Source organism: Petromyzon marinus, chromosome 8 (genome assembly GCF_048934315.1).
Source record: "Petromyzon marinus isolate PM22_M1 ecotype Great Lakes invasive population chromosome 8, UKy_Petmar_22M1.pri1.0, whole genome shotgun sequence".
Classification (NCBI taxonomy): domain Eukaryota; kingdom Metazoa; phylum Chordata; class Hyperoartia; order Petromyzontiformes; family Petromyzontidae; genus Petromyzon; species Petromyzon marinus.
This window is the reverse complement of record NC_133674.1, coordinates 8,973,219-8,999,269: the sequence shown is the minus strand read 5'-3', so window position 1 is coordinate 8,999,269 and position 26,051 is coordinate 8,973,219. Positions and strand designations below refer to the sequence as shown.

Here is a 26,051-nt window from a genome sequence, read left to right as displayed (position 1 = left end):
CCGTGTTCTCTCATTTGGCTGCCATTCTGTCACCAGCCTCACCCAGTGCTCATGATGAGGTACACAAGTGAGTTCAGGGCACTACAAATTTAACTGGTTGAGTCGCTGTCGTGTTTGGTTTTACATGACATTGTGTGTGTGTGCGCGTGCGTGCTCACAGACCTCAACAGCTACGGTAGCGGTGCTTGTTACGGATGTCAATGATAATGACCCCACCTTCGATCCTCTGATGCCAACAAACTTCTCCGTATACGAGGGAAGAACCGGTGTCTTTGTTGGGCAAGTCCGGGTGAGAAGCGCTTACAAATTTGGGGGGCGGTGACATGGCCCAGCGGTGCCGTGTTGGCCACGAGTGGGTTCGCAGTTCGAATCTGGCAAGCCACCCTGGTTAATACCATGGGTGTTTTAACTATACAATATGCAATGGTGCGAAGATGAATATGTAATTCACGATAGTTTTTCATCGCTGACTTTTGAGCAACCCTTTGATCAATTTTGCCGGGTTGTGTGTAGTGTGAGTCTCTAATTGCAGCATAACTTAAGACAACATTTTATTGATATAGGTTCATCTTTATGAGAGTCATTGTACCCCCCCTGTAACAGACGGACAGAGCAAAAGCATTAACTCTGTCAACCTTAGTCAGAAAGGGTGAAAAATTATGACTTAGATGCTATTTGCACGAAAATATTGTTATCATTTTTCACACGTATGCATTTTTTTTACAGTTCCTGCCAGCATATGGTTTATTGGCATGATGAGAGCATTGTTATTGTTATTACGCATTCATTACACACAGTTATTTCCACAAATGAACCACAATACCTCGCTGATCTCGTCAAGGAGCATAAACCACCATCACGTGACACTCCGGTCATCCTCACAACGGCTTTTGGCTTAGTCATTGGACAAAAATGGTTACTGCATCGCACACTTTCAGATGCGCTTCTGCGGCCGTCTAGAACGCTCTCTCTTCTGAAATTAGGAAGCCACTGGAGCTATGCTGTTTAAAATCTAGATTCAAAACTTTTTTTACTGCTTTTTATGTTTAGATTGTTTTCCTTCCTCCTTAGCACGGTTAGCTACATATGGTGTGAATGAAGTTTAATATACATACATACAATAGCCTCACTGAGTCTCAAGACACTTTTTTCAGGAGGGTCTTGCCAATTTACCTCAGAAGGGGGTGATGTTGCTATGTGTAATCCCAAATGTGTGCTTTGTCACAATGAGGATGTTTGGCCAATGAGAGTTGAAATGCGTGTTTTTTTTTGCATTAATGCATCATTGTTCCTGTTTAGAAGCACGTTCGTTTTATTCTCAGGCAACCGATAAAGATGCAGGGATGAATGGGGAGGTGGTGTATAGCCTGGACAACTATGCGGCTGTGTTTGCGATCATGGCCAACGGGAGCATATACACAAAGGTGGCCTTGGACCGAGAAAAACAGGAGACCTACATGCTGACCGTAGTGGCCAGCGACCGTGCGCTGTACCCTCGTCACACCAGCCTCCCGCTCGCCATCTCTGTGCTGGACGTGAATGACAACCCGCCCATCTTCAGCCAGAGCGTCTATAATGTCACCGTGCCGGAGAATGGCTCTCCGGGTCAGCTCGTTCTGCGTCTCGAGGTGTGGTGAAGCTGTGAGCGTGTCCATCTACTAAGGCTAATATACGGTATATTAAATGCCTTGTTTATAGAGCCATGTGGCTCAGGAGTAGAGCGAACAGCTCGCTATCGGAAAGTTGAGAGGTCAAATCCAGGCTGGCGGTTGACTCAGCTCATCATCCCTCCAGGGTTGAGAAAATGAGTGGCACTTTCTGGAGAAAATCAACAGTGGTTGTCCTATGGATAGACTCACTCCATGCCATAGCAATGTGGAATTTCCAGTTCTGGCTTTAAACTGTCCACGATAGAAAGGGGCACTGGGTGGTGAGATGTTATCTCTCTTGCCTGGTATGCAAGAGGTCGTGGGTTTTATCCCGACCCTGACACCTGTATAGTTGGAGTTTGCATGTTCGCCCCGTGGCCACATGGATATTTCTCGTGGTCAACCGATTGTTTCCTCTACATTTATAAACATGCGTTTAGATTATTCTGCTTCTATATATTTCCACATGATGAGTCACTTCCTTGAGCTATCATTTGTGGCCAGGTCGTTTCTGAAAAAGAGCTATTAGCTCAGTAGGCTTTAACTGGTAAATAACAAAATAGTTACGTTTTTAGTATACAGAAGAGCATTCGATCAGAAAATCGCTTTGACTTTTGTTTAGAGAAGAACTTTTTTCTTTAAGTGGTTGCCCTTGAGATATGAGATACTGGTGGGGAAATCCGCTGATATTAAATAGTGGGAAAATACTTTGACGGAGTTAATGTTCCTCCGAGCAATTTGATTAATTTAATTTGATGACTCAAAAGCACACGATCAAACAATATCAAGTGTTGGGTCCTAATAAACACAATGAAAACAACACCAACCACAACAAGCATAAACAAGTAGGTTTGTGATGAAAGTGGCTCAGTTGCAAAATGCATATACATACACACACAACAGTTATCTCTTCTATAAGTTTAACACAGGGCTCATGTTGCGCTGGACTATCGTAATTGGCAGAAGATTATTAGCATCTGGGCTGATAATCCAAATATTGGGTCCGAGCTCAAATGTGTTATACAACCCTTTAACACATTCACAAAAGCCACTCACTTGAAAGCCAACAGCTTTCAATTGCCTCCTCGTTCATTGAAATTGCTGGAACGGACTCGGAGGAGTCCTCTGGATGCACAACACACACATACAAGGAGCCATATTCATAATAGATATATATTTTTTTGGTTAGATGGCATAAATATAAATGTGTCGTTAAACCCGCCACCACCCGACACAGCTAATTAGTAAAGGTTTGTCACGTAAACAGAACAATGGCAATTCGTTACTAGTACAGCACACTGGTGTGTTGGAGAGCAAATCCACAACATTTACAATGTTCTGTTTACGTGAAAACCTTAATAATTGACTGTGTCAGGTTGTGGCGGGTTTAACGACACATTTATATTTACGCCATCTAACCCAAAAAACGTAAATTATGGATGATATTGGTCGCGAAAGCCTACGTGTTAAAAGGAGCCATATTGGCTGATCATGTATGTTCTTACTTATTCCCCACAATGGCCAAACATTTTATTTTGTGTTGCATCTTTCATGGTTTTATGTCAAACCAGGGCCTGCGTCTATTAAAATGGGTGCTTACCTATACAACATATGGCAGCTTAACCAACATTGGTTCAAGCAAGCCTGGCTCTGCTGATGAGATACTGACTGTCAATAGTTTTCTTGTTTTGAACCAATGCTGCTCAAATGATGCACTCCCAAAATGCTGCATGGTTCATGGGATGTGTAAAACGTTGAGGGACAGATATTTGAAGGAAGTGAATTAATTGCTTAGTTATTTATGTTATGACATACAGATTAGCTGCTTCGTATGTAGACTCGCTCTCTGGGTTGTCTGGCAATTGTGATGAGATTAAGTGTTGTTCAACTTTTGCTTTGTTTATTCGCAGGCTTCAGATGCAGATATGGATGCAAGCACCAGATACCAACTGCTAACTGCTGGGATGAGTAAGCTCTTCTCTGTGGATGATATCACCGGCCAGTTGGCTGTTCTCCAGTCCCTTGATTATGAGACAACACCAGGACATAAATACACCCTACTGGTCAAGGCTATTGACGCATATAACAGCAACCTCACATCCCTTGCAACGGTCTACGTCAACATCAAGGTGTGAATTAGCGCATACGCACTCAGGGTAGCTAATTTTCTCCCCATAGAAATGGTCAGGCACTTTTTGTAAAACATTTCTAACGATTATGCTGTTTACAAATGTAATCTTCTGTATAAATGAAGACCTGAATCTGTATTTCTCAAAAATCTCTTAGGTACGTACTTCTCGACAAGGTGAAAATGGTACATATGTAACTTTTAGAACACAAACAACAGGACCGATCTGCAAATCCGAGATTTTTCATTTTAACACCCCCAAATGTCGATTTTAAGTGCCCCATAAACATCTTTGTGCGTGTCATTCAGAAACCATTAAAAGTATAAGTTTGCGGTTTTTTTCGTTTGATATAGCATATTAAACAACAAATTATATTACAGCGAGAACCATTGCTCTCTCTTTTATTGTTTTTTAGATATTCCGGATTAAAGCGGGTTTTAATGAAATAATACACATTTTATGACTTTCAAATCTGAATAATTCGAATACGGTAAAAGATAGGAGTTTCCCCTCATAGAATATGAAGTTCATAATTTTTTTTTTCTAATAAAAAACAATAGAACGGAATCTTTAAATTCAGCGGTTCCCGATGGGTAGATCTTTTTAGATATAAGAAGTTGAATCAAGTCGTCAACAATTTATTTTTTGTGTGCAAAAAATACAGATTTTGTTAGCAGTTGTTAGTGTCGGATCGTAGATAAAAGTTGTCAAAGATCATATCAGGTTATTTCTTATATTTATTGAAAACTTTTGCCTGGCGAAGACAGGCTTTATGAACTAGCATTTAAATATTTTACTGTCTATTAATCAGAATCTGTGAAAATGCCAAGAAAACGGGGCAGGCTGTATTGAATGTGTTATAAATTAACATTTTCAATAACATTGCAAAAGTGCACGATCAAAGATGGCTTTGATAATGCTTGCATAACGACGTGTTGTGCCTTTGGGCCAGTGCTTGGCAACTGTGCTTAAACTTAAAATCTCCATCACAGATTAGAGTGAGGCTGATTTATCACAACAGTTGATGCAGTCATTTAACAAGGCTTTATCGCTGAGAGTCTGCGTTTTAACCCGGGCAGCAACCTCTAATTACAATAATATTCATAAGCGTCGTGGGGAATATAAGCAACCAAATATAACAGGCTATATGCCCCTTCCCAATATTTGTCTCTCCACATTGAAAAAATAAAACATGTATATTTATTTACACATCCCGTCAGCCACATGGTCGTCTGTGTGGAAGTCTTTATAAGCAAGCCTGACTCTTGCCGAGACCATGCATGTTGAAACTGGTCCGGAGTTTGCTCCTCCTCCAAAGAGGCCAATTTTGACACCACTAGTATCAGTGTAGTATCATGGGGACTGTACGTTGCACATATGATATGAATATTATTAATCGCTTTTTTTAAGTGTATATATTTGTGTGAGTGTGTGAGAGTGCGTGCACGTAATTGTTCGAGTGTGTTACTCTGCTAGGGAATGTTTATGTGTGTGTGTGCATTTGTTTTGTGTTTGTGTGTATCTATTGTGTGCTGTGTCTGTTAAATGGTTATATGGGGGATATTAATTATGTCTATTTGTCTGCAATTGTTCCCACATGCACTTGTGTGTTGAGTGTGTGCGTGTGTTTTTGTGTGCATGTGTCTGCATGTTATGTGTGATGGCGTGTGTCTCTGCGTGTGTCAGTGTGATGTGTGATGTGGGAGCGATAGTGTAGCGGTTAGCGCGCTGCGCTATGAACCTGGCGACCCGGGTTCGATTCCCGCTCACGGCCAACACCAGTGACGATTACCTGAACCGGTCTCGGGCTTCCCCTAGGTCGACTCAGCCTCAAATGAGTACCTGGTGCAGTGTGTAAACATTGCCACTAGGGAGGCAAAGGCGGTCGGGCGTGGTGCTGGCCACCCACCCCCTCGTGTACCGTTCCGGCCTTCATAGGTGCTCGCTAACAGCACTTGCCCCTACAGTCTGTTAAGGCTATATGGGGGATATTTTGTATGTGTGATGGCGTGTGTCTGTGTGCATGTGCTTGTGAGAGTGTGGGTGTGTGTGGGCATCAGTTGAGTAATGACTGACTTAAGGCTGCTTGCTGCTGCCCGTAGGCCGCCCGTAGGATCTCACGGAAATATACGCAGTCCCCTTGCGTAAATCCCGTAGGGAATCGATTATGGACAAATCTTGGCCTACGCAATGTATAGAATTGTGTAAGCAGTTCGGTACTCGGGCCCCTGACCACTACTTAGTTTTAATGCAAAAAATCTGCTTCTCCAATACTAATAGAATATTCTCCAACACTGTTTTATTTTCTGCAACAATATTATCGATGCGCTTGCAATGATTTTGTCATTTAACTTGAAATGGTGCCTCTGGTGGCAGGACATGAATGACTTTGCCCCGAATTTCACGATGCTGGACCAGACGGGCCTGGTGGCTCCGGATGCACATCGAGGGACATACATCATCTCTGTGCTCGCACGAGATCCGGACCCTCCTGTACGTACGACTTGGAGCTCTTTGCTTTAGATCCACGTGCCATGTTCAAGTTAGGCTTTCGCACTGACGTACGGCCAACCCCATTGTGGTGTGGGAACAGCGGTTGTAAGAAAAAGGAATTGGTATCAGTGAGGTGAGAATAAATAGTCATTTTAATAACTTCAACTTGTAACCCACAAAGTAGTCACTCGCTGTCGCAGAGAATGACTCGGAGGTGCGGGGAACCACAGACGAGCGGGAAGCCAGCAGCCATGCAGTGTGCCAAAACCAACAATTGCCAAAGCTTTGTGGCCCTCTATATATTCCGATGTTTTCAGCCAATGTGGGAGGAAACCTGAGCACTCGGAGAAAACACACGCACACAAGGGGGGAAACACCGTCCCCGTATAGATGGAAACAGATGGCAATTGGTCTACTTGCGGTACTGCCTTCTCCTGGTGAGCAGTACCCACGGCAAAGGAGTTTCACAACATTTGTGCAGTGATCCCCCAACCCTCACTTCCTCGTGGGCCCAAAACGTCAAGCGGCCAGCAACAGAGAGCACTATCAAAGTTGTAATAGATGAGAGTTAATGTGCTTCTTCAATTGAGCAAGCTTTTTTATGATAGGAGCTTGGGAAATAAGACAATGGGAAGGAATTCCAAAGTAGAGCCCGTCCGAGGGAAGAAGGAGAAAGCACAAAGAGAAGAGTTTTGTGCTGCCGTCTGGTGGCTCAAGTTCAAATCCCAGCCATGGCTAACATTAGTGTCAAATATCTGAACCTCTCTTAGGTCAACTCGGAATTAAATGAGTATGTGTTGCGATGAGCAAACATTGACGCTGGGGAGGGTATGATGCTGGAACACAAACCCATCGATTGCTATTCCAGTCTTCACAGCTGCTTGCGAGCAGCACTTGCCCCAACAGTCTGTGTAGGCTATTTGGCGTGGGAGGGGGGGGGCACTTTGTCTTTGTGCACGTGTGTGTGTGTCCAGTATGGCGGTATAGGTGTGATACAGTACGCAGTTGATGAAGCCCAGTCCAGCGGCTCTGCTGACCTCTTCATGGTGGAGGAGAACACTGGACGCATCCTGACCAAAGTCAACCTCAATGAGGATCCCAACACCAATTTCAAGGTGTGCCTCTCCACCAGGTTTCTACATGACTGGGTTGGACCTAAGTCTCACCTGGACAGTCCAGGAATTGGCATCCGTGTTCAGGTGGCAGGAACGTATTTGTTCCGAGATCTGGCACCGGTAATGTGTTTTTGAACTTAATAACATAAAATCCACGCAGCTCCGATAGACCCAGGCCGACTGAGAAATGTGTCCGAGTTTGGTTCATTGACAAAGGTGGTGTCCTACGTTTTACTGTATCGCTTTACATCCGTGTGTGTTTCTCGTTAGCTGGTTGTGCTGGCTCTCGATGGAGGAGATCCCGTTATGACCAGTAGCACGACAGTCACCATTACTGTGCTGCAGCCCTCTGTCATCCCTCGCTTCACACAAGAGGAATACAGGTACACACCAATACACATGTGCCATCAACACACTGCAGCACATCTTGGGTAAGAGATCTAGGGGTTTAATGGCGAGACAGGATAAGCAACGCATAAGCAGAAGAGAACAGATTTAACCCGTTGCCCGCAACCTCCCCCAGATCCATTCAGATGCTAAGGTAGCTGTTGCCAGGGCTGGACAAAAACAAAAAAATCTGACCAGTCAATCTCACGCCACCACGCAAAGCTAACATCTCATACGATACACGACACGGTGTTTGGCTAAAATCCTGGGGCATTGTGTTAGTGCCAACCGACGAGCAGATGATCAAGGCAGAGCTTGGAGGTTGCTGCGTGTCGATTGACTTTTCCAGTCATCTTCGCAGCATCAGCAGCTTTTGGCAAACCAAAGACGGTCACTGTATTGTGTGCACTTTCAGATGCGCTTCTGCGGCCGTCCATAACGCTCTTCCTTCCGATAGTGGGAAGCCACTGGAGCTATGCACTTTTAAATATAGATTATAAACTAATTTCTTTCAAGCACGGGTGGTTTACATACGGTGCGAAATAAGTTCAACATACATACATCGTGCAGCAGCCGCGGGATCTGGCGGTGGGAAGTGTGCGCTGGTAGCGGGGAAGTGCGGCTTCGGCCATGACGACGTCTTGATCTTGACAATGGAACACCACAATTATCAAAATAAGATGGTGTTGCAATAGACTTGGAGAATATTAACAATTGTGGAATCGATTTCAATGCAGTGGGGTTTTTTTTTTTTCTGGCCGCTTATGCTTAGCAAGTGTGTTTTTTTTAAAATATTAAAAACATTTGATAATCTTATGGAAAAAATCTGTGGAGAATATTACACGTGAGAACGAGTGTCGTGCCAGATTGACGCAGCAATTTTCTCAGTCGGTGTTAGCTGCTGAGGTCGTGACGGGTTTTTCTAATTCTCGTTGCTTTATTCTCTTTGACTGTTCCCGTTCTGTTGTAATGTTTGACTGATGCCTATTTTATTGAGGGCTATATTGACACGTAAAATAAAGATTGATTGATTGAGCAATGTTTACCAAACTCGCGATGACAGAGGTTAAGACCAAACCCGCGCATAGTTTTACAATCATTCAAAACTCTACACAATGAATCACTTTATGTTTGACAAGTTTGCATTTTCTTGGTTCTTTCGGTAAAGTCACGTAGAAGGGAAACAATAAAATAATAAAAATATAAAACAATAAAATTATCACGACGTTTCGACTGCAACACAAGCAATCATCATCAGGTGTGAAAACCACAGCAAGAAAATTTGATAAAAGTGCCAAATCGCTCTCCGTGGTGCTAACGTTAGGAAAAAAACGTCACTTTTTTCAAATTTTCTTGCTGTGGTTTTCACACCTGATGATGATTGCTTGTGTTGCAGTCGAAACGTCGTGAGAATTTTATTGCTTTATATTTTTATTATTTTATTGTTTCCCTTCTACGTGACTTTACCGAAAGAACCAATAATATGAATCCCTGCAGTCACAAAAGCTTTAAATCAAAAGTTTGCATTTATCTGTTTGTGTTGAATCTACGCCGTCTGACTACTAAATAGAGGTCTTGTCGTGTGTGTAGGTCGGAGCCCATCAGTGAATACGCTACTATTGGCACAAGTGTTGTCATGGTGACAGCGTCGGCCATTAACCAGACCATCACCTACTCAATCACCGCTGGCAACAATGGGGGTTAGTCTGCGCACGTGTCTGTGTGTGTGTGTTTGCCCCGTGACCTCCTGCCAGCGGGCGTTCGACACTTCACGTGGCCTCAGGGTGCACATAGCCTGGCACAAGCGTCGTGGTGACGTCACCGCCACTTAGTGGCGAACGGCGGTCGTTGTTGTTGTTGTTTGTCTTTTGGAGAGCGGTAGCATATCGATTAGAGCGCTGCACTACAAACCCGGCGACCCAAGTTTGCTTCCCGGGTACGGCCAATACCAGTGTAATGAGAGATGCACCATCCAGTGGTTGCCAGAGGGTAACTGGGTACAGGCATTATTATGTAATCACCATCCAATCCTGAGAGGGAACAACATCTGGGCCAAAGGTGACGGGCGGAGCCGAGAGGGACGCTTCGGGAACCATCGGGAAGGTTCCACGAGGGGGCGTGGCTAGAGGCGGAGCCTAGCTCCGCCGGGGTGAATATAAGGAGAGGCGGGGGAGGGACTCGTGGTCGGTGTGGGAAGCCTTGGGTCTGGACTGCGTCGCTGCTCGCCATCTCCTCTCTTCGCCACCGACCACGTGGCTTGTTCCCAAGCGAAGCCCGTCTCTTCTCTCCGGCACGCCGCCAACCAGCGGCGAAGCCGGGGGAGCGGAGCGAACCTCGCTAGCGGACCGGAGAGAGACGCCTCGTCCATGGCGTTGTGAGAAGGGAAATTACCCGGAGAGGGAAGGAGCAAAGGCTGTGCGGTGCTACGGTTGTGGTTTTCTTGCTGTGGTTTTCACACCTGATGATGATTGCTTGTGTTGCAGTGGAAACGTCGTGAGAATTTTATTGTTTTATATTTGTATTATTTTATTGTTTCCCTTCTACGTGGTGACTTTACCGAAAGAATCAAGAATATAAAAGAAGCACCCTTACAGGAATCGTTCTGGAAGTTGTTTATTACACCAGTAACAATTATCTGAACCGGTCTTGGACTTCCCCTAAGGTCGACTCAGCCTCAAATGAGTACCTGGTGGGACGTATGAAAACATCGCCACTGGGGAGTGTTGTATATATAGGCCTTTTTCCAAAAATGTATATTAAAAATAATTCTGCCATATTTTTCTAATAATAAAAATAATCGATAAAATAAATAAATAAATACACCCTCAAACCCGCTACCTCCCACAAGCACCAAGCATCTGGAGGTCGTAAAAGGCCATTAAATAATAAACTCCGGGGCAAAGGGAGGTTAACGACGATCTGCAGAATCTCCAGATTGCCAAAGGACCGCATGCCATGACTTGCTTGGCACTTTGGGCAGTTCACAAACAAACATCCAGAATCACAGGCACGGACACAGAGCACAGGGCAAACGGACATTATAACTGATATATTTTTTTTGTACGGAAAAAGTTTAAGCTTGGCTATAAGAATTAGTCGACATGATAGACTGCAGTCAATATTAGTGGCTTTATTATTACTTATTTTATTTCACCCTTATTCAACTCACATATTGTTTCTTATTGTACATTTCTATCTATGTAACTTCACCAAGAGAACCAAGGAATGTGAATTCTGGCAGTCAAGAAAGTTGAGGGCTTGGTTATATCTCCAGCTTCGGGATATCAAAATTTTACTCGAGAATAAAACACCGATCCCTGGTGACACAGACTTATAACAAAGCTTGGCAAACCCTTGGAATACCGGAGGTAACATCTAATGACATTACAAATCCTGGTTAAACATAAACCAAATAATAATCACAAGAGATTAGACCTAGGGTAACTCAAAAGAGATACAAGAAAATAGGTCAAACACGCACGACCAGATAATATGTATTCCATGGAATCAGAGCCTCCCCGGCCGCCTTTGTCTTCCAAAAATTGACACAAACACATAGTAGCCATAAATACGTATGAAAGGTGCGTCCCCTCCCTTAGCAGACACCACGAAGAGAGGGGTTGGGAGTGCAAACAAACACCAATTTGATGTAAAGCAGCCCACCCGGGGTCACCAAGGGAAGAGGGGGCAATCAGGCGCGGCCGCGGGGGGGAGAGCATGACGGAGAAAGCATCTGTTTTTTTTTTCCTCGCAAGAGACGCACCGAGGGGAGACATTTTCAGATATAAACAGCAACACGACACACACACATTTTAAGCTCGGCTCGGGACAGCTCTGCAAGGAGGAGCGCTGCGAATGACAAGAGTCTTGCAAAGGGGCAGGCTGGCTCCGGGGCATGGCCTCGAGATCAACCATGGGTGTCGTGTCTCACAGAGAGAAGGGACGATGCGTTGTTAAGAGCTGAGTTCGGCATTGACCGACAGAGTATCGCTGAAAGTTTTATTCTACATTCATTCTGATGTTTTAAGTCGCTTGCGGAATCGAGGATTGCGATAAGCTGTATCGTACTAAGCTATCAGCGTTGTGTAAGAGGTGTGCAAATACAATTTTCAAGTTTTGAGAGCGAGTGATCCAGCCAGCGACGAGCAGCTCACAGCAAGAGCCCTCCTGGAAGGAGGGTGAAGAGCACGAAAGTTGAGCAGCAACGACAAAGCGCAGCCCTGAAGTAAGGGCGGGTGTCCGTGTGAAGCTGGCAGCTGCACGATCAAGGAGAGAGCAAGAGAAATGAGAGGGAAAGAGTGCCGAGCGACGACAAGCAATCAACCTGGGGAAAGGGCGGAAAGCGCCAAGCAACGACCAAGCCAGCATCACAGAGAACCGGCTCCACCGAGCAAGGGTGACAGCTGCCAGCGGACAAGCGTTGTGCCGACTCGGCTCATCCAGCAGGGGAAAGAGCCTGACCGGCCGCCCGTGAGCGAGAGTGTCGGCGCCAGCGAGCGCGCCGTGGGTTCGACCCACACGCACACCGAGCGGCACCGGCTGGGAACCAAGACGAGAGTGAGGAACTGCAGCCAGCTAACGAGCTGCGGGCGCTATCTGACGACGGGATCATCGCGCACCGACGGCGAGCCTCGTAGCGACTCTTCCACCCAGCTGTGGACCGGAACTGTGGGAGAATGGAGAAGCATAAATTGTGTACATTTTTTTAATGATTGTTATTAAGCATTTTGATTCTAATGATTCTACCAGGGCTTTTCATTCTGTGGAATGAATATGTGATTGTTATAATTGTAGTCTCCATTTTGCTTCGTTCTATTACAAAGTTTGAAGTATTTTTTTATAGTTATAATTACTTTAAATATTTGATAATTATAAGAGAATTTCAATATCATATTCTGAACATCTGCAGTTTTAGCTAGACGATGAATATTTTCAAGTGAATTTTATGCAAAATTTCAGCTTTCCAACGCCTCCTTTTTAATACATGTTTTCTCCTACAACATCAGAGTGCAGCGCCACATTAAATACGCACTACAATGACAATATTTTAAAGCGATTTGAAGTATGTTTTATTTTCAAAATGGAAATATGGTTTTAGGGGGGGTGGGGGGCAGAGCTTTGTGACGTCATATTTGAGGGGTGTCTGAAATTTTTGTGAAGCCGTGTGACGAGGGGGGGGGGGGGTCAAAAATTGGCCAAAATCGCGTGACGTCATTTTTGGACGGCCCCATATGTCTGAGATGGATGCTTGGAATTTCGTGGCAAGACAGGAGAAGAAATGCACAGGTCCGGAAGCAAACACGACGGGCGAGTGTTGTCGATGTGATTAAATGTTTGCGTTGGGTGGAACGTGTTCAGGATGGGGGAGGATAGTTTAAGCGACTTGGAGGTTGGGAAGAGAACATGGCAGGTAAGCGTTGTAGATGCGAGCGGGCAAAAAAACAGCTGTGCAATGCGTGTGAAGGTTACGTCTCATTTCTTAACCTCCCCTCCCAATCCACCACTGAAATCGAGTGCTTACGTTGCTTATTCCTATAATGTCTTTGGGTTATTTTTTTCCTTCCTCCGCAGACACATTCATTATTGAGAGCAAGACCGGAGTAATCAGAACCAACAAGCCACTTGACTTCGAGAGCACTCCGCAGTACCAGCTGGAGGTGCAGGCTGACTCGCTCCCCACCGGACGCTCAGCCTTGCGTTCCACTTCTCGCTGTGAGGTTTTCCATTTATTTATGAAACATGATCGTCTGTACAATCACGCTCATTGCAGTAATATGGCACTTAACCGGCCAGCTGGCTCCACGGTAGAGCGAGTGGCTCGCAATGGGAAGATTGTGAATTCATTCCCTAGTTGGGGGTTGACTCAGCCCATCGTCCCTACCTCTGGAGTCGATGAAACAAGTACCACTTTGTGGGGAAGTCACCCGTGGTTGTCCCATGGGTAGACCCGTCATACCGTAAGAATGTGGAATTCCCACAATTGGCTCACGGCTGGAAACACGATGAGCACCACCGCAGTGCTCAATTGAGCATAACATAACGTTGATAGAGCGCTTGATGAGAAATGCCCAATGAACTCGTACTTTACAAAAAAAAACATTGGAAAGGGGACCCGCAGTGACAGCTGTCCCTGTGTGGCAAAAGGTGACTCAGTACCTGGCCTGCAAGTGGGCATTAGTCTACTCGTAAGGGTCGATGATTGATGTGTGTAACCACAATTGAGTAATCTTCAGGTATATTTTCAGCATTGGGATGTTTGGCCAATAACAGTTACAATTTATGCTCTTTAGCTATTGGAGGAATCTCGAGAACTGAGAGGAAACCCCATATAGAACAGGGGGGAGAACATAAAAACTCCACGCAGAAAGTGTTCAGGAATTCAGGGATTTAACTCAGGGCTTCTGGGTCATCAATGTTACCACTGTGCCACCCGGCTGCCTCAAAGTTGCAAGATCTGGCAAAAAATATGGCAGTGATTATGCTGATGATGGTGTATAGTTGAATCAGCATTTGCTGTAATGGCATTTTGATCTTGAATTAATGTGCAGTGCATTAAGGTTTACTGACTCGTCTTGGTGACGTTGGCCTCCTGTTTATTTCCAGCAAACTCGGCAATTGTGATCGTGTACGTGAAGGATGAAAATGACAATGCTCCCATATTCAATCAAACACTGTATTTGGGAGGCGTTACAGAGGAGACCAGAACGTTTACATCTGTCTTGCAAGTCAAGGTGAGGGATTATATATGAAAGTCAACATCATAGTCATATTTTGTCTTGTTATCTTACCAGAATTTCATGAGAATCTGTGCAAATATTGTTGCAATTTATGGAGCGTAATTGTTTTCCCCTTCAATAAGGAAACACAATGGAAGAAACATGATGAAGCTGACATTGTCAAAAATAATTTAAGGATAACATTAAAAATATATATGGCCGTCATTCCATTCCACAGCCCCATTTTTTTCCGCAAATGAGGCTCCATTCTGCGATGAGTTTTTGATGAGGGTCCGATTCCCAACTGTGCAACGGCAGAATGCATCCACATTTGTGAGATTACAGCAGAGTTACGGTTGAGTAGCAAAAGAAATAAGCAGGCACTAGAACGCCTTCCCACATCCGTAGCTCCATATAAAAAAAATATATTTTTTACACATCTCATCAGCTGCACAGCCCTGCCAGGAGTACATAATTTCAGCACCATCGGTTCCACACAAGCAAAGCTCTGGAGAAATGTCGACACTTAGTGTCTCATCAAGCAAAACGAGGCTTGCTTGAACCAACACTGGTTGGACTGCAAGATGTTTATAGGCAAGAACCCTCTTTGTTAGATATGGGTCCTAGTTCGACACGAAAAAAAATGCATAAAAAACACAACAATCATTCGAGTCATTGTGGAGAATGTAAATAACACAATAAGTATAGGACGGAGGCTATAGAAGTGCCAAGGAGATGCGGACCTCACTGCATTGTTGTAACTTGCCGATGCACGCCTCCCGGGCATCTGTGAAAAATAGCTTTATAGCTCATCGGATTCCTCCAGTCTAAATCAAGATTTTGATTCTGTAATTCCGCCGCACGGTGGCAGAGGTGACGCCGTGCGACGTGCTGACGGCATCTCACCACGCGCTCGTTACTCGCCCACTCCTCCAGGGTTTGGGCCTGCGACGCCTGCCAAATCCCCACTCTCAGTGAGGATGGGTTGGAGTGCTCTGGAACAATCCTTCAAGTTCTGGCAGTTGATTGGAACAGAATGCAAAGAAGTGTTCTGAACGAACATCGCATCATGCAAATACATGACTAGAGCACAGGCTGAGAGCATTATAGTGTACTTCTATACGATAACTAGTACCACACAACAGCCACTTCGTAAAAAATGAGCAGCTTGAAAATCACAATTAGAATCAGAATATTTATTCATACTGGAGGAATTCGATGAGCTATGAAGCTCTTTTTCACAGATGTCCATTTAGGGGCAGGTCAGAACGTTAAAACAACATACTCTAGGTGACCTACGTGACTTTACCGAAAGAACCAAAGAGTATGGATTCCCGCAGTCACCAAAGCTTCAAATCAAGATTAAAACAGCAACAACAACCAGTACAAAACCACGATAGGAATGCAAAGTATCGGAAGGGTAAACAAATCACTTACAAAAAAAATATATATACAAATAAAACTAAACTAATTGTTTTATTTTACCAGGTAAAGCCTGGTAAAATAGAACAGGTAAAGCCTGGTAAAATTGAGCTTTTTCTCTGTGGCTCGTAGTGCCAACCTTCATGGTTATGAAGTATCTGTAATAATGACTGTGGCCCGTAGAGCCAGACAAAGGCTTCTATAGTATTCCTGAGGTTCACCGTTAGTTCCAAAGGCTCGCAGAGGCAGTCAAAAGTATCCTTATTCATAAAATGCAAAACAAATACAGTCAAAATGTAAAAATTTCAACAATAAACAACTAAAAACTGAACACAATTTCAGTTTTAGTGATGAGCAATTGTGATCTGGAAATTTCATTTTTTTCAGCAATTCAATCAAATGAATACGTTATAAAATGTCAGAGCTAATTCTATGGTTTCAAAGTATGTACCCAGCATGTTTTTCTTAAACTTCTTTTATCATGTCCCATGTCCATAAATACATCCATCTCAATCAGGCAGATGACCGGGACAGCGGCAATAACAGCATGATTGCCTACAAGCTGCTGCTGCCGTCTTCAACCAATGAGGGCTTCATCATTGAGCCTCTGACTGGCATCGTCAAAACTGCCATGCTGTTTTATAACATGCGACGCAAGTACTACAGGTTCCAGGTGATGGGGGTCGACAGATACGGAGCTGGACTGAGTGGCACATCTGAAGTGGTGGTACGTCACGCCCGTCGAGCATACTTTGTTATGGAGACCAATTGAGATATGCGATCAGTGTGCAAGGATAGGGTTTAGCTGCAATTTTATATAATGTAGTTTTATATTTACGCATTCCGCAATGGAATGAAGTGAATGTTTCAAAGTGATTTTAGGAGCATAGCCCTGTTTAACCATCCGTATAATGCCGTAAATTATTTGGTGAAATTGCATTGTCAGTGGTGCACAAAAGCTCAACACATTTGTCAATAACACTGTGGCCTTAAAAGTAAAATGTGTACAAATGTAGATGACAGGCAACCACAATTCTTGATGTGCTACAAAGAAAGGGCATTTCCTCAAATGTCTCATATAACATATACATTTGTTATCTTTTATCGCCACAGTATTATTTACGGATGCACTGCGTTGTTAGTGATGCTGCATACGTGCATTGCGCCAGCAGACAGCGATGTGCATTAGTGTTCGTCTCCTGTCCATGCAGATCTCTGTTGTGAACGAGCTGGATATGCAGGTGATTGTCTCCGCCATTCCCCCGGCAGTCGTGGAAAACAACAAGGACCAGCTGATGAAGTATGTGCTTTGTGGCTCACACATCACTGCGCTTGGCTAAACATCGAGTAGTTGCGCTCTACACGAATGGAATGGCTGCATTTGCATCTCACCTCGGCTCGCCACCTCTGTCCAAGCTTGACCAGGGTTTGAATCAGATGGGTCTGGGAATTGGCATCTGTGTTTGGGTGGAAGGAATTGATTTGTACTGAGATCTGGTGGCATTATTAAAAAACAAAAAACTATACAACATAACTGGGAATTGGCCAAACATCTTAATGCTGAAAATGTACCTGCAAATGACTCAATTGGGATTACAAATAGCAACATCGCTCGCTCCCTATTGTGAACACTTGAGCAGACCCTCCTAAGAAAGAGTATTGAGACCCAGTGAGGCTTTCCTGGGTAAACAAGTGCAATTCTAATACAATAATTATTTAGCATTCTATCACAGTAATTGCGCTGTTTGGTAGACCTAGGCTGACTGACTAATGGTCTGGATTGTTCGCTGGAAAGGGTGGCAACCCTAGCCATGATCAATCCACTGCTGGATGAAGGCCCCCTAAGCAATCACTTCCCTGAACACATACTTAATGCTCTTTATTGGACCTCCCAATTACTTTGATTCGTTCATGAGGCTATCCACATACATAAACACAGAGACAATTTCAACTGAGAAGATGGATTCTGGCTTAGCAATCATTGGAAGGATTTGATCAACCATTTCGGGTCTTAATTGATTGTTCACACTTACGGTGGCTTTCAGAACGCATCCATTATTTTCGTCTCCCCCCTCCTCTTTTCCGAACATAGATGGACTCGTCATCTGAATAAACTGTGAAATCGCTCTCCGTGGTGCTAACGTTAAAAAAAACGCCACTTTTTTCAAATTTTCTTGCTGTGGTTTTCACACCTGATGATGATTGTTTGTGTTGCAGTCGAAACGTCGTGAGAATTGTATTGTTTTATATTTTTATTATTTTATTGTTTCCCTTCTACGTGACTTTACCGAAAGAACCAAGAATATGACTCCCAATTACTCTCAAGCATATAGTGTAGCACCTTCAACAAGGATGAAATGTCATGCCCATGCATGCTTCGTGGAATGCATACCAACATGCCGTTATACTCGGAAGTATTTGTTTTAAGTTAATGAATGCGTATTGAAGCCAATATGCATACATGGACTCTAACGCCGAGATGGAGCAACGGAATCAGTTCATGAGCATGGTGCTGGGTGTATTGTTGTATGGGTCGGCCTTCATCGAGCAGTGCATTGAACTTGACTGATGATGATGTTCCTGATCGAAACCATGTGAGACTGTTAAGGATTATCAACATGTTGCAGTGAAGTTTGATGGTGCTTGTTCTGGCTGTGCGTGCCCTCTGTGTTGATGTGTAGGATTATTGAGAGGTACATCCAGGATCAGATTCCAGGGGCCAAGTTGGTGGTGGATTCAATCGGCCCGCGGCAGTACGGTGAAGGTTACCTGCAGGAGGACTACACCAACTCGGATGTGGCTGTCTATGCCATTGACCCAATGACTAACCGTGCCATCTCCAGCAAGGAACTCTTCAAGTAATTCCCATGACTTAACACATTTTTTTTCCACTGTCCTTGTATTCATTTAAATATGTTTGCATTATTCCAGTTGAATTCTTATCAGGCCTACCATAGTATGTCCGGCCTTAATGGCTCAGCGGCAGAGCGGGCAACTCGCAATGGGAAGGTTGCGAGTCCATACCTTTCAACCCATACGGCTTACCTATATTCTTGTACAGGGAAATTTAGTTTAAAGGTCCATACGGCGTACAGCCGTTTCAATATGTGAAAAAGAAAATGTCTATTTGTAGGATAAACGTTGATATGTATAAGGGCACGGGGTGACCAATAAAGACTGAATTGGTTTATAATAAGGTAGGCACTTTCGGTAAAGTCACGTAGAAGGGAAACAATAAAATAATAAAAATATAAAACAATACAATTCTCACGACGTTTCAAATAAAGCAATAAGGTAGGCAATTTCGGTAAAGTCACGTAGAAGGGAAGCAATAAAATAATAAAAATATAAAACAATAAAATTCTCACGACGTTTCAATTTTTCTTGTTGTGGTTTTCACACCTGATGATGACTGCTTGTGTTGCAGTCGAAATGTCGTGAGAATTTTATTGTTTTATATTTTTATTATTTTATTGTTTCCCTTCTACGTGACTTTACCGAAAGAACCAAGAATATAAGGTAGGCACTATATTCTTTGGTCCTTTCGGTAAAGTCACATAGGTAGAAAGCATAATAGATCACGACGTTTCGATCACAACACAAGCAGTCGTCATCAGGTGGGACAACCACAGCTGATTGAATCCACCATCAGCAGTTTTTTCTTGCTGCGGTTGTCCCACCTGATGACGATTGCTTGTGTTGCGATCGAAACGTAGTGATCTATTATTTTTTCTACTTACGTGACTTTACCGAAAGAACCCAAGAGTATGGATCCCTGCAGTCACGAAAGCTTCAAATCAAGAAGGTAGGCACTGACAAGGGGTTGACAGGCATGCGAGTTCAAAATCTGGTTGCGGGGTTGCCTCAGCCTGTCGTGCCTCGCGGGCGTCTATAAAATTAATACCACTTTTTGGGAAGTCAACAGTGGTTGTCATATGGACCTACTTGCCCTCATCCGAGGAATGTGGAATTGGAACCACTGACTCAAGGCTGTAAACAGAAGGATGAGCACCGCAATAATGATCATTTGAGCAAAAAAATCACTCTTACCTTCTATTTACCATATTACACACATGTGGTCCTGTGTCATATAAGTTATAGGGTATAAGACATTTTTGCAACTTTGATATATATGAATTTTTTTTTTACAGTACAGATGTGAGAAGAGGTTTATAAAAGTACCTTTTCAGAAGAAATCCAGCGAGAACTTGAATAACTGCAATTGGTTTTGCAAGGGATAATGCGCATGTGACCAGCAACAAGTAACGTTGTAATAGATTAGAGTTAATACGTTTTAATATTTGAGCCAGGTTATAAGAAAAAACCCATCCAACTTGACGAGTATCAACCAAACCTCACGAAACATTTACTGCGAATTACTCACTTTGGATCACCACACATAGCAACGTCACCTCCCTACAGCGACAAACTTGGCAGGACCCTCCTGAAAGAGAATCTTAGGCCTCCGTGAGGCTCTCCTGGGTAAACAAGCAGTATAATCATCAAAAGGGTTTTTGAAAAAGAGATTATGGGCGGCAGTAGCGTAGGCCTGCAATCCAGCTCTGATTCAGGATTGATGAATCACACAAATGTTGTGAAACTCCCTTCCTTGGAGCATCGTGGTGCTATACCCCAACTCACCAGGGGATGGCGGTACAACACATGTGAACTCCAACTTTTATGTCTGCTTGGGATAGAGTGTTGCCCCCTCGCACACGTGTGTTTTCCTCGGGTGCTCCGGTTTCATCCGACATATAACCATTCAATAACTGTCCGATAACACCCTTATGTATATACAGGACCACAGGGCTTGGGCAATTGTTGGCGCTGGCTTATCGCGTGGCTGCCTATCCGTTTTTTTCGTTCTTTGCACCTCTGAATCATTCTGTCTCTTCGAGAGTGAGCAATACTGTGCGGCGTGTTACAAGTTTAAATAGTATTACTATGAAATTCCAAAGGGGAGCAGTCCGAGGGAAGAAACCGAAAGAGAACTGTTATAATCTGCAGTGTGGTGCTTGAACACAATTAATACAGATGTCTCCTCTGACACTATACATTATTTGTTATTTCTTTTGGTTGCATTCGATACATTAATCTATGTTAACGTTGATATCCTGTATTGGGTTTACAAGTAATGTTTACCTTAAACTGGCCCGGTAGCTTAGCGGTAGAGCGAGCAGCTCCGCTATCAGTGGGTTGCGAGTTCAACTCCTGTTTGGACTGTTTCAGAGTAGTAATCAGGAAATAAGCACAGCCTTAATGCTTGTTTGAGCAGGAATAATTTATTTCCTCGTGTTATGTGTTTAGTTCTACACAAAACGAGTCTTTAGGTGCCCAAAATACACCTCACACCTTCCTATATTTCGTTAAATGCACGTGCATTGCAGGAGCAGAGTAGTTTAGAACATCTCACTGAACTGGAAGCTGTAACCGGTGAACGGGTTTAACTGTTAATTGTCTTGAACCAAAACTGAAAACTGAACCAAAATAGATTGTCTTGCTCTGGAATGAAAACCCCCAAAAGAGGAGATGGTTACAGGTTTAAGCCAAAATATAACTATTGTGATGATTAAGCTGCATTGTTAAATGTAAAAATTGCCACAATGCCTCAGCCAGTTTCATAATTCTATCCCAAGAGGTTCGCTGACACATGAGCCACGATCCCGCAGTCTCTCAGTCGTCTCTGCTTCTCTGTTTGTCCCTGTAGCTCCCTCTCACCCTTACTTGCACGTCGCAACACACAGACAGATGTTTTTTTGCAATTAACAGTGTGTTTGCTAAAGAGAAGCAAAATTAGCAGAACAGATGCCTCCCGTGAAGCCTACAATGCAATTTTTTTGTAGTTCCACTTGCCGTTAAGTCCCACGTCAAATGCACGGATGGTGTAGGAATTCATTTGAGCTGATGGCGGCGCATCACCAAATAACGTTCATCATCACGTGGTGGCGTTACGCTGAATTACGTCTTTTTTTTAAATATTATCTCACGTAAATACCGATACACATCTGGCAGTTCACCAGCATTACTTCAAGCAAAGCCTGACTCTGCTGGCGACATACCGAATGTACAAAAACGAATGCAGAGTTGTCATTTGTTGAATCAATCTTGTTGAAATTATGCACCCGCAGGACATGTGGCTGCTGGGATGTGTAAAAAAAAATGTTTTAAGTTTTTTTTACGTGAAGGCACAAAAAAGGTGTTTTATTGTCTATCTATTTTGTACATTTTTTTGTCTAAAACCTCTTTGTGTATATTATTAGGCATCGCATGTAACTGAGATGCGTTTTAAAATCAGGGTTTTTCAACGGGAAGCTAGACAGGGAGACAGATACGCTATATATATCCAGGTATATACTGGACATCTCTGAAAAAAGAGCTTTGTAGCTTCTCGGATTTCTCCAGAATCTCAACGTTCTTTTTTTTTATTCTGAGGTTAAAAAAACACACACACACGCGATTGTATTTTGAACACGAGCGTCCTTCTCGGGTTTGATCTCTTCAGAATTTTGGACGGGAAACTTCTGGACATCAACAAAGAGTTCCAGGCGTCTCTTGGAGCCGGAGCACGGGTGCAGGAGATCCGCTCACCGGCCGTGGTGCAGTCGGTCCAGAAGCAGGCCCAGGCTCTGGGCTACACGGAGGGCGCGCTAATCGCACTCTCTGTCATCATCATTATTTGCTGCATCCCGGCCATTCTCATCGTCATCGTCACCTACAAGCAGTAAGCACGCTCGTGCACGACATCCATTCATGCGCATTTATTAAAAAAAACACATTCATAAGGGATTATTTTTCTAAAGCTTTCGAGTGGTCTCTATGAGTCCGGCCACCAAGGGGAAGATCCTAACAGACAGGGACGGAGCCAGGGGGGGGTGACAGGGTAGACAATCGTCACCCCCGAAAAAAAATAAAAAATCGAAAATCTGAAACATTCTGCGTGTAAGTGTACGACACTCGGTCTGGCGGACTCCGTGCAACTGCGTTGTCAGAGTGTGTCGCCAACCGATGGCGTCTAGTTCAACAGCCTGACTCTCTAATCATTTGTAGATTTAAAGCTTTCGTGACTGCAAGGATCCATACTCTTTGGTTCTATTCGGTAAAGTCACGTAGGTAAAAAAATAAAACAACAAAAATGATGGCCGAAACGTCGTGATTTTTGTTGTTTTATTTTTTTACCTACGTGTCTCTAATCATTCTTGAAATTAACATTTGTTGAATGTCACCCCGGGCTGAAAATCCTGGCTCCGCCCCTGCTAACAGACGATGGCGAAGACGTCAGGGTAGAGTTAAGAAGGAGGTCGCTGCGCGTTGACTGTGCGACAGCTGCGGGATCTGGTGGAGGGCAGGGGGTGCCGTTAGTGAGGAGGTGCAGTCGTGGCACCAACGGCTTCGGCCATGGTGACGTCTCGCTCTTGACTTTTTTTCAAAGTACAAATTCTAGGGGAGCATTCATTATTCAATGCCACGCGCATAAGAAGGGGAAAGGCTGGGCATGAGATGAGGGGTGAGGGGCAGGGTGAGGGGCAGAGTTAACCCCTCACGTGTAGTTTCGGCGCTCACACTGAGTGTTGGGCGAGAGGTTGGGGGTGTGAGACCCCCCCATCGCTGAGTCTCAAGACTCTTCTTTGGGGGGATCCTGCTTCGGGATGTTGGACAAATTCCTTATTGGGGAAGTTTTTGCGTGAATGAGAAAGGAAACTGGTGTGTACTCTGCAATGGTCTGTACCAGATCTCTTCCCGAAAGGAATTGGCCGTGTACAGGAGCACTGTATTCGATCCTGATGTACGAATACTGCGTAAGATCTTTAAGCCTGAGATGTAGCAATCGGAACACGTGCGATTATGTTGATGGGCATCACTAGATTCTGTAGATTCGCGGTGGTAACGCTACACAAGCGTTGTGTTTTGCTGCTACTGTCTGGTTGTACAAAACGCTATTGATGTCAATGTGTTACTAATGTTGTTTTCTTTTGTCCCTGTGCATTCTCAAAGATTCAAAGAGTAAGTAACATATCTTTGTTCTATGGTCACTTTCAATCATAAAAAGTCAAGTATAACATTGTAATGTTTTCCGCTTTTTAAATATAATCTACATATTTTATTTTCTTATGCTTATGGGTACACACATATAAGTGCGAGCATAGGGTATGAAGTTGATGCTTCATTATACTTGTAAGTGAATAACACGTTAATTGAAATATAATACAAAATAACAAAGTATACAATGCACCTCCTTCCCATGTCTGTCTCTCTACATGAAACAAAAGTATTTTTCACGCATCCCATCAGCCATACAGGCCTTCTGAGAGTGCATCTTTTCAACAGCATTGGTTCAACAGATGCATGCCCTGCAAGCCATGTGATCACCACATTGCACGTGCAATGCTGCCAACCTTGTCCAGGCTACCAGCTCAGGAGCTGAGAGTATAGCCACAATTGTTATTTTGACCGCCGGCACAAGGTGATGAAAAACGTGGCCATCACGACAAAATTTCACACGTCAACTTCACTTGCGTTCATCGTGCGTTTGCTAATCGTGCACGCATTGCGCTCGTGTCCTCGCGGTGTGCAGACGCCAAGCGGAATGTGCCAAGAATGCGCGCATCCAGTCGGCTCTCCCCACCGGGAAGACGGCGCAGTCGCCGATCGCTCAGCAGTACGACGAGGCCGGCGACAACACGGGGTGAGTGATTTCCACGCAGCTGCCCGTCCTGAAATGATATTCAAACACACTCGCGCCGCACGGTGCCAGCGTAGGCGGTTAACGCTGTTTCCTCACGGTGATACGCGCCCGGGTTCGATTCCCGAACGCGGGCGCATTTCTGCATGGAGTTTGAGTGTTTTCCTGCTGTTCTGTATGGGTTTCCTCCCGTTTCTCAAGTTTCCTCCCACAGCTTAAAACAACACACAATGTTAGTGGCGTTGGCCGAACTTGCTAACGCTGACATTTGTACCTGCAACTTGATCCATTGGGATCACATCACAGTAGCATTGCCCAACTAACTTAGAAAACTTGGCAAAACCCTACCGATCAAAGGGTCTTGAGACAGTGAGATTTTTTTATGGGTAAACATAATAATAATAATATTTAAGTCAACAATTTGCATCCAGGACTGTAACTGGAATCTTACATTCCTACATTCATAGTAATTGCAATTGTAATCCTTGCATTAGGTTCACTCATAGTAGGTTCACTTACAGGTTCATTCATAGTAGGTTCATTTACAGTAGGTTCACTCACAGTAGGTTCACTCACAGTAGGTTCACTCACTGTAGGTTCACTCACAGTAGGTTCACTTACAGGTTCACTCATAGTAGGTTCATTTACAGTAGGTTCACTCACAGTAGGTTCACTCAAAGTAGGTTCACTCACAGTAGGTTCACTTACAGGTTCACTCATAGTAGGTTCACTCATAGTAGGTTCACTCAAAGTAGGTTCACTTACAGGTTCACTCATAGTAGGTTCATTCACTGTAGGTTCACTCACAGTATGTTCACTAACAGTAGGTTCACTCATAGTAGGTTCACTCACAGTAGGTTCACTTACAGTAGGTTCACTTACAGTAGGTTCATTCACAGTAGGTTCATTTACAGTAGGTTCACTCACAGTAGGTTCACTCATAGTAGGTTCATTTACAGTAGGTTCACTCACAGTAGGTTCACTCATAGTAGGTTCATTTACAGTAGGTTCATTCACAGTAGGTTCACTCACAGTAGGTCCACTCACAGTAGGTTCACTCACAGTAGGTTCACTCACAGTAGGTTCACTTACAGGTTCACTCATAGTAGGTTCACTCAAAGTAGGTTCACTCACAGTAGGTTCACTCACAGTAGGTTCACTCATAGTAGGTTAATTTACAGTAGGTTCACTCACAGTAGGTTCACTTATAGTAGGTTCACTCACAGTAGGTTCACTCATGGTAGGTTCACTCACAGTAGGTTCACTTACAGGTTCACTCACAGTAGGTTCACTCACAGTAGGTTCACTCACAGTAGGTTCAATTCACAGTAGGTTCACTCACAGGTTCACTCACAGTAGGTTCACTTATAGTAGGTTCACTCACAGTAGGTTCACTCACAGTAGGTTCACTTACAGGTTCACTCATAGTAGGTTCACTCAAAGTAGGTTCACTCACAGTA

The 26,051-nt window shown here is 43.9% G+C and overlaps 1 protein-coding gene across 14 annotated transcripts in view; it reads left to right on the top strand.

Annotated features, from left to right (window-relative positions):
* Positions 1–26,051, top strand: part of LOC116940200 (protocadherin-15) — a 112,212-nt gene that overhangs the window by 80,576 nt on the left and 5,585 nt on the right. For 12 of the 14 annotated variants that reach the window (XM_076065599.1, XM_076065593.1, XM_076065602.1 and 9 more), the window contains 13 exons: positions 161–289; positions 1,323–1,628; positions 3,560–3,778; positions 6,155–6,271; positions 7,246–7,386; positions 7,657–7,769; positions 9,364–9,473; positions 13,345–13,485; positions 14,377–14,504; positions 16,429–16,638; positions 17,123–17,211; positions 18,593–18,769; positions 22,414–23,023. In XM_076065599.1, coding sequence (XP_075921714.1) covers positions 161–289; positions 1,323–1,628; positions 3,560–3,778; positions 6,155–6,271; positions 7,246–7,386; positions 7,657–7,769; positions 9,364–9,473; positions 13,345–13,485; positions 14,377–14,504; positions 16,429–16,638; positions 17,123–17,211; positions 18,593–18,769; positions 22,414–22,636 — 2,103 coding nt within the window. In that variant the 3' untranslated portion in view covers positions 22,637–23,023. Of the gene's footprint in view, positions 1–160; positions 290–1,322; positions 1,629–3,559; positions 3,779–6,154; positions 6,272–7,245; positions 7,387–7,656; positions 7,770–9,363; positions 9,474–13,344; positions 13,486–14,376; positions 14,505–16,428; positions 16,639–17,122; positions 17,212–18,592; positions 18,770–22,413; positions 23,025–23,903; positions 23,913–24,483; positions 24,595–26,051 lie in introns of those variants that run through there. The other 2 variants (XM_076065606.1, XM_076065605.1) reach the window with 2 other exon arrangements.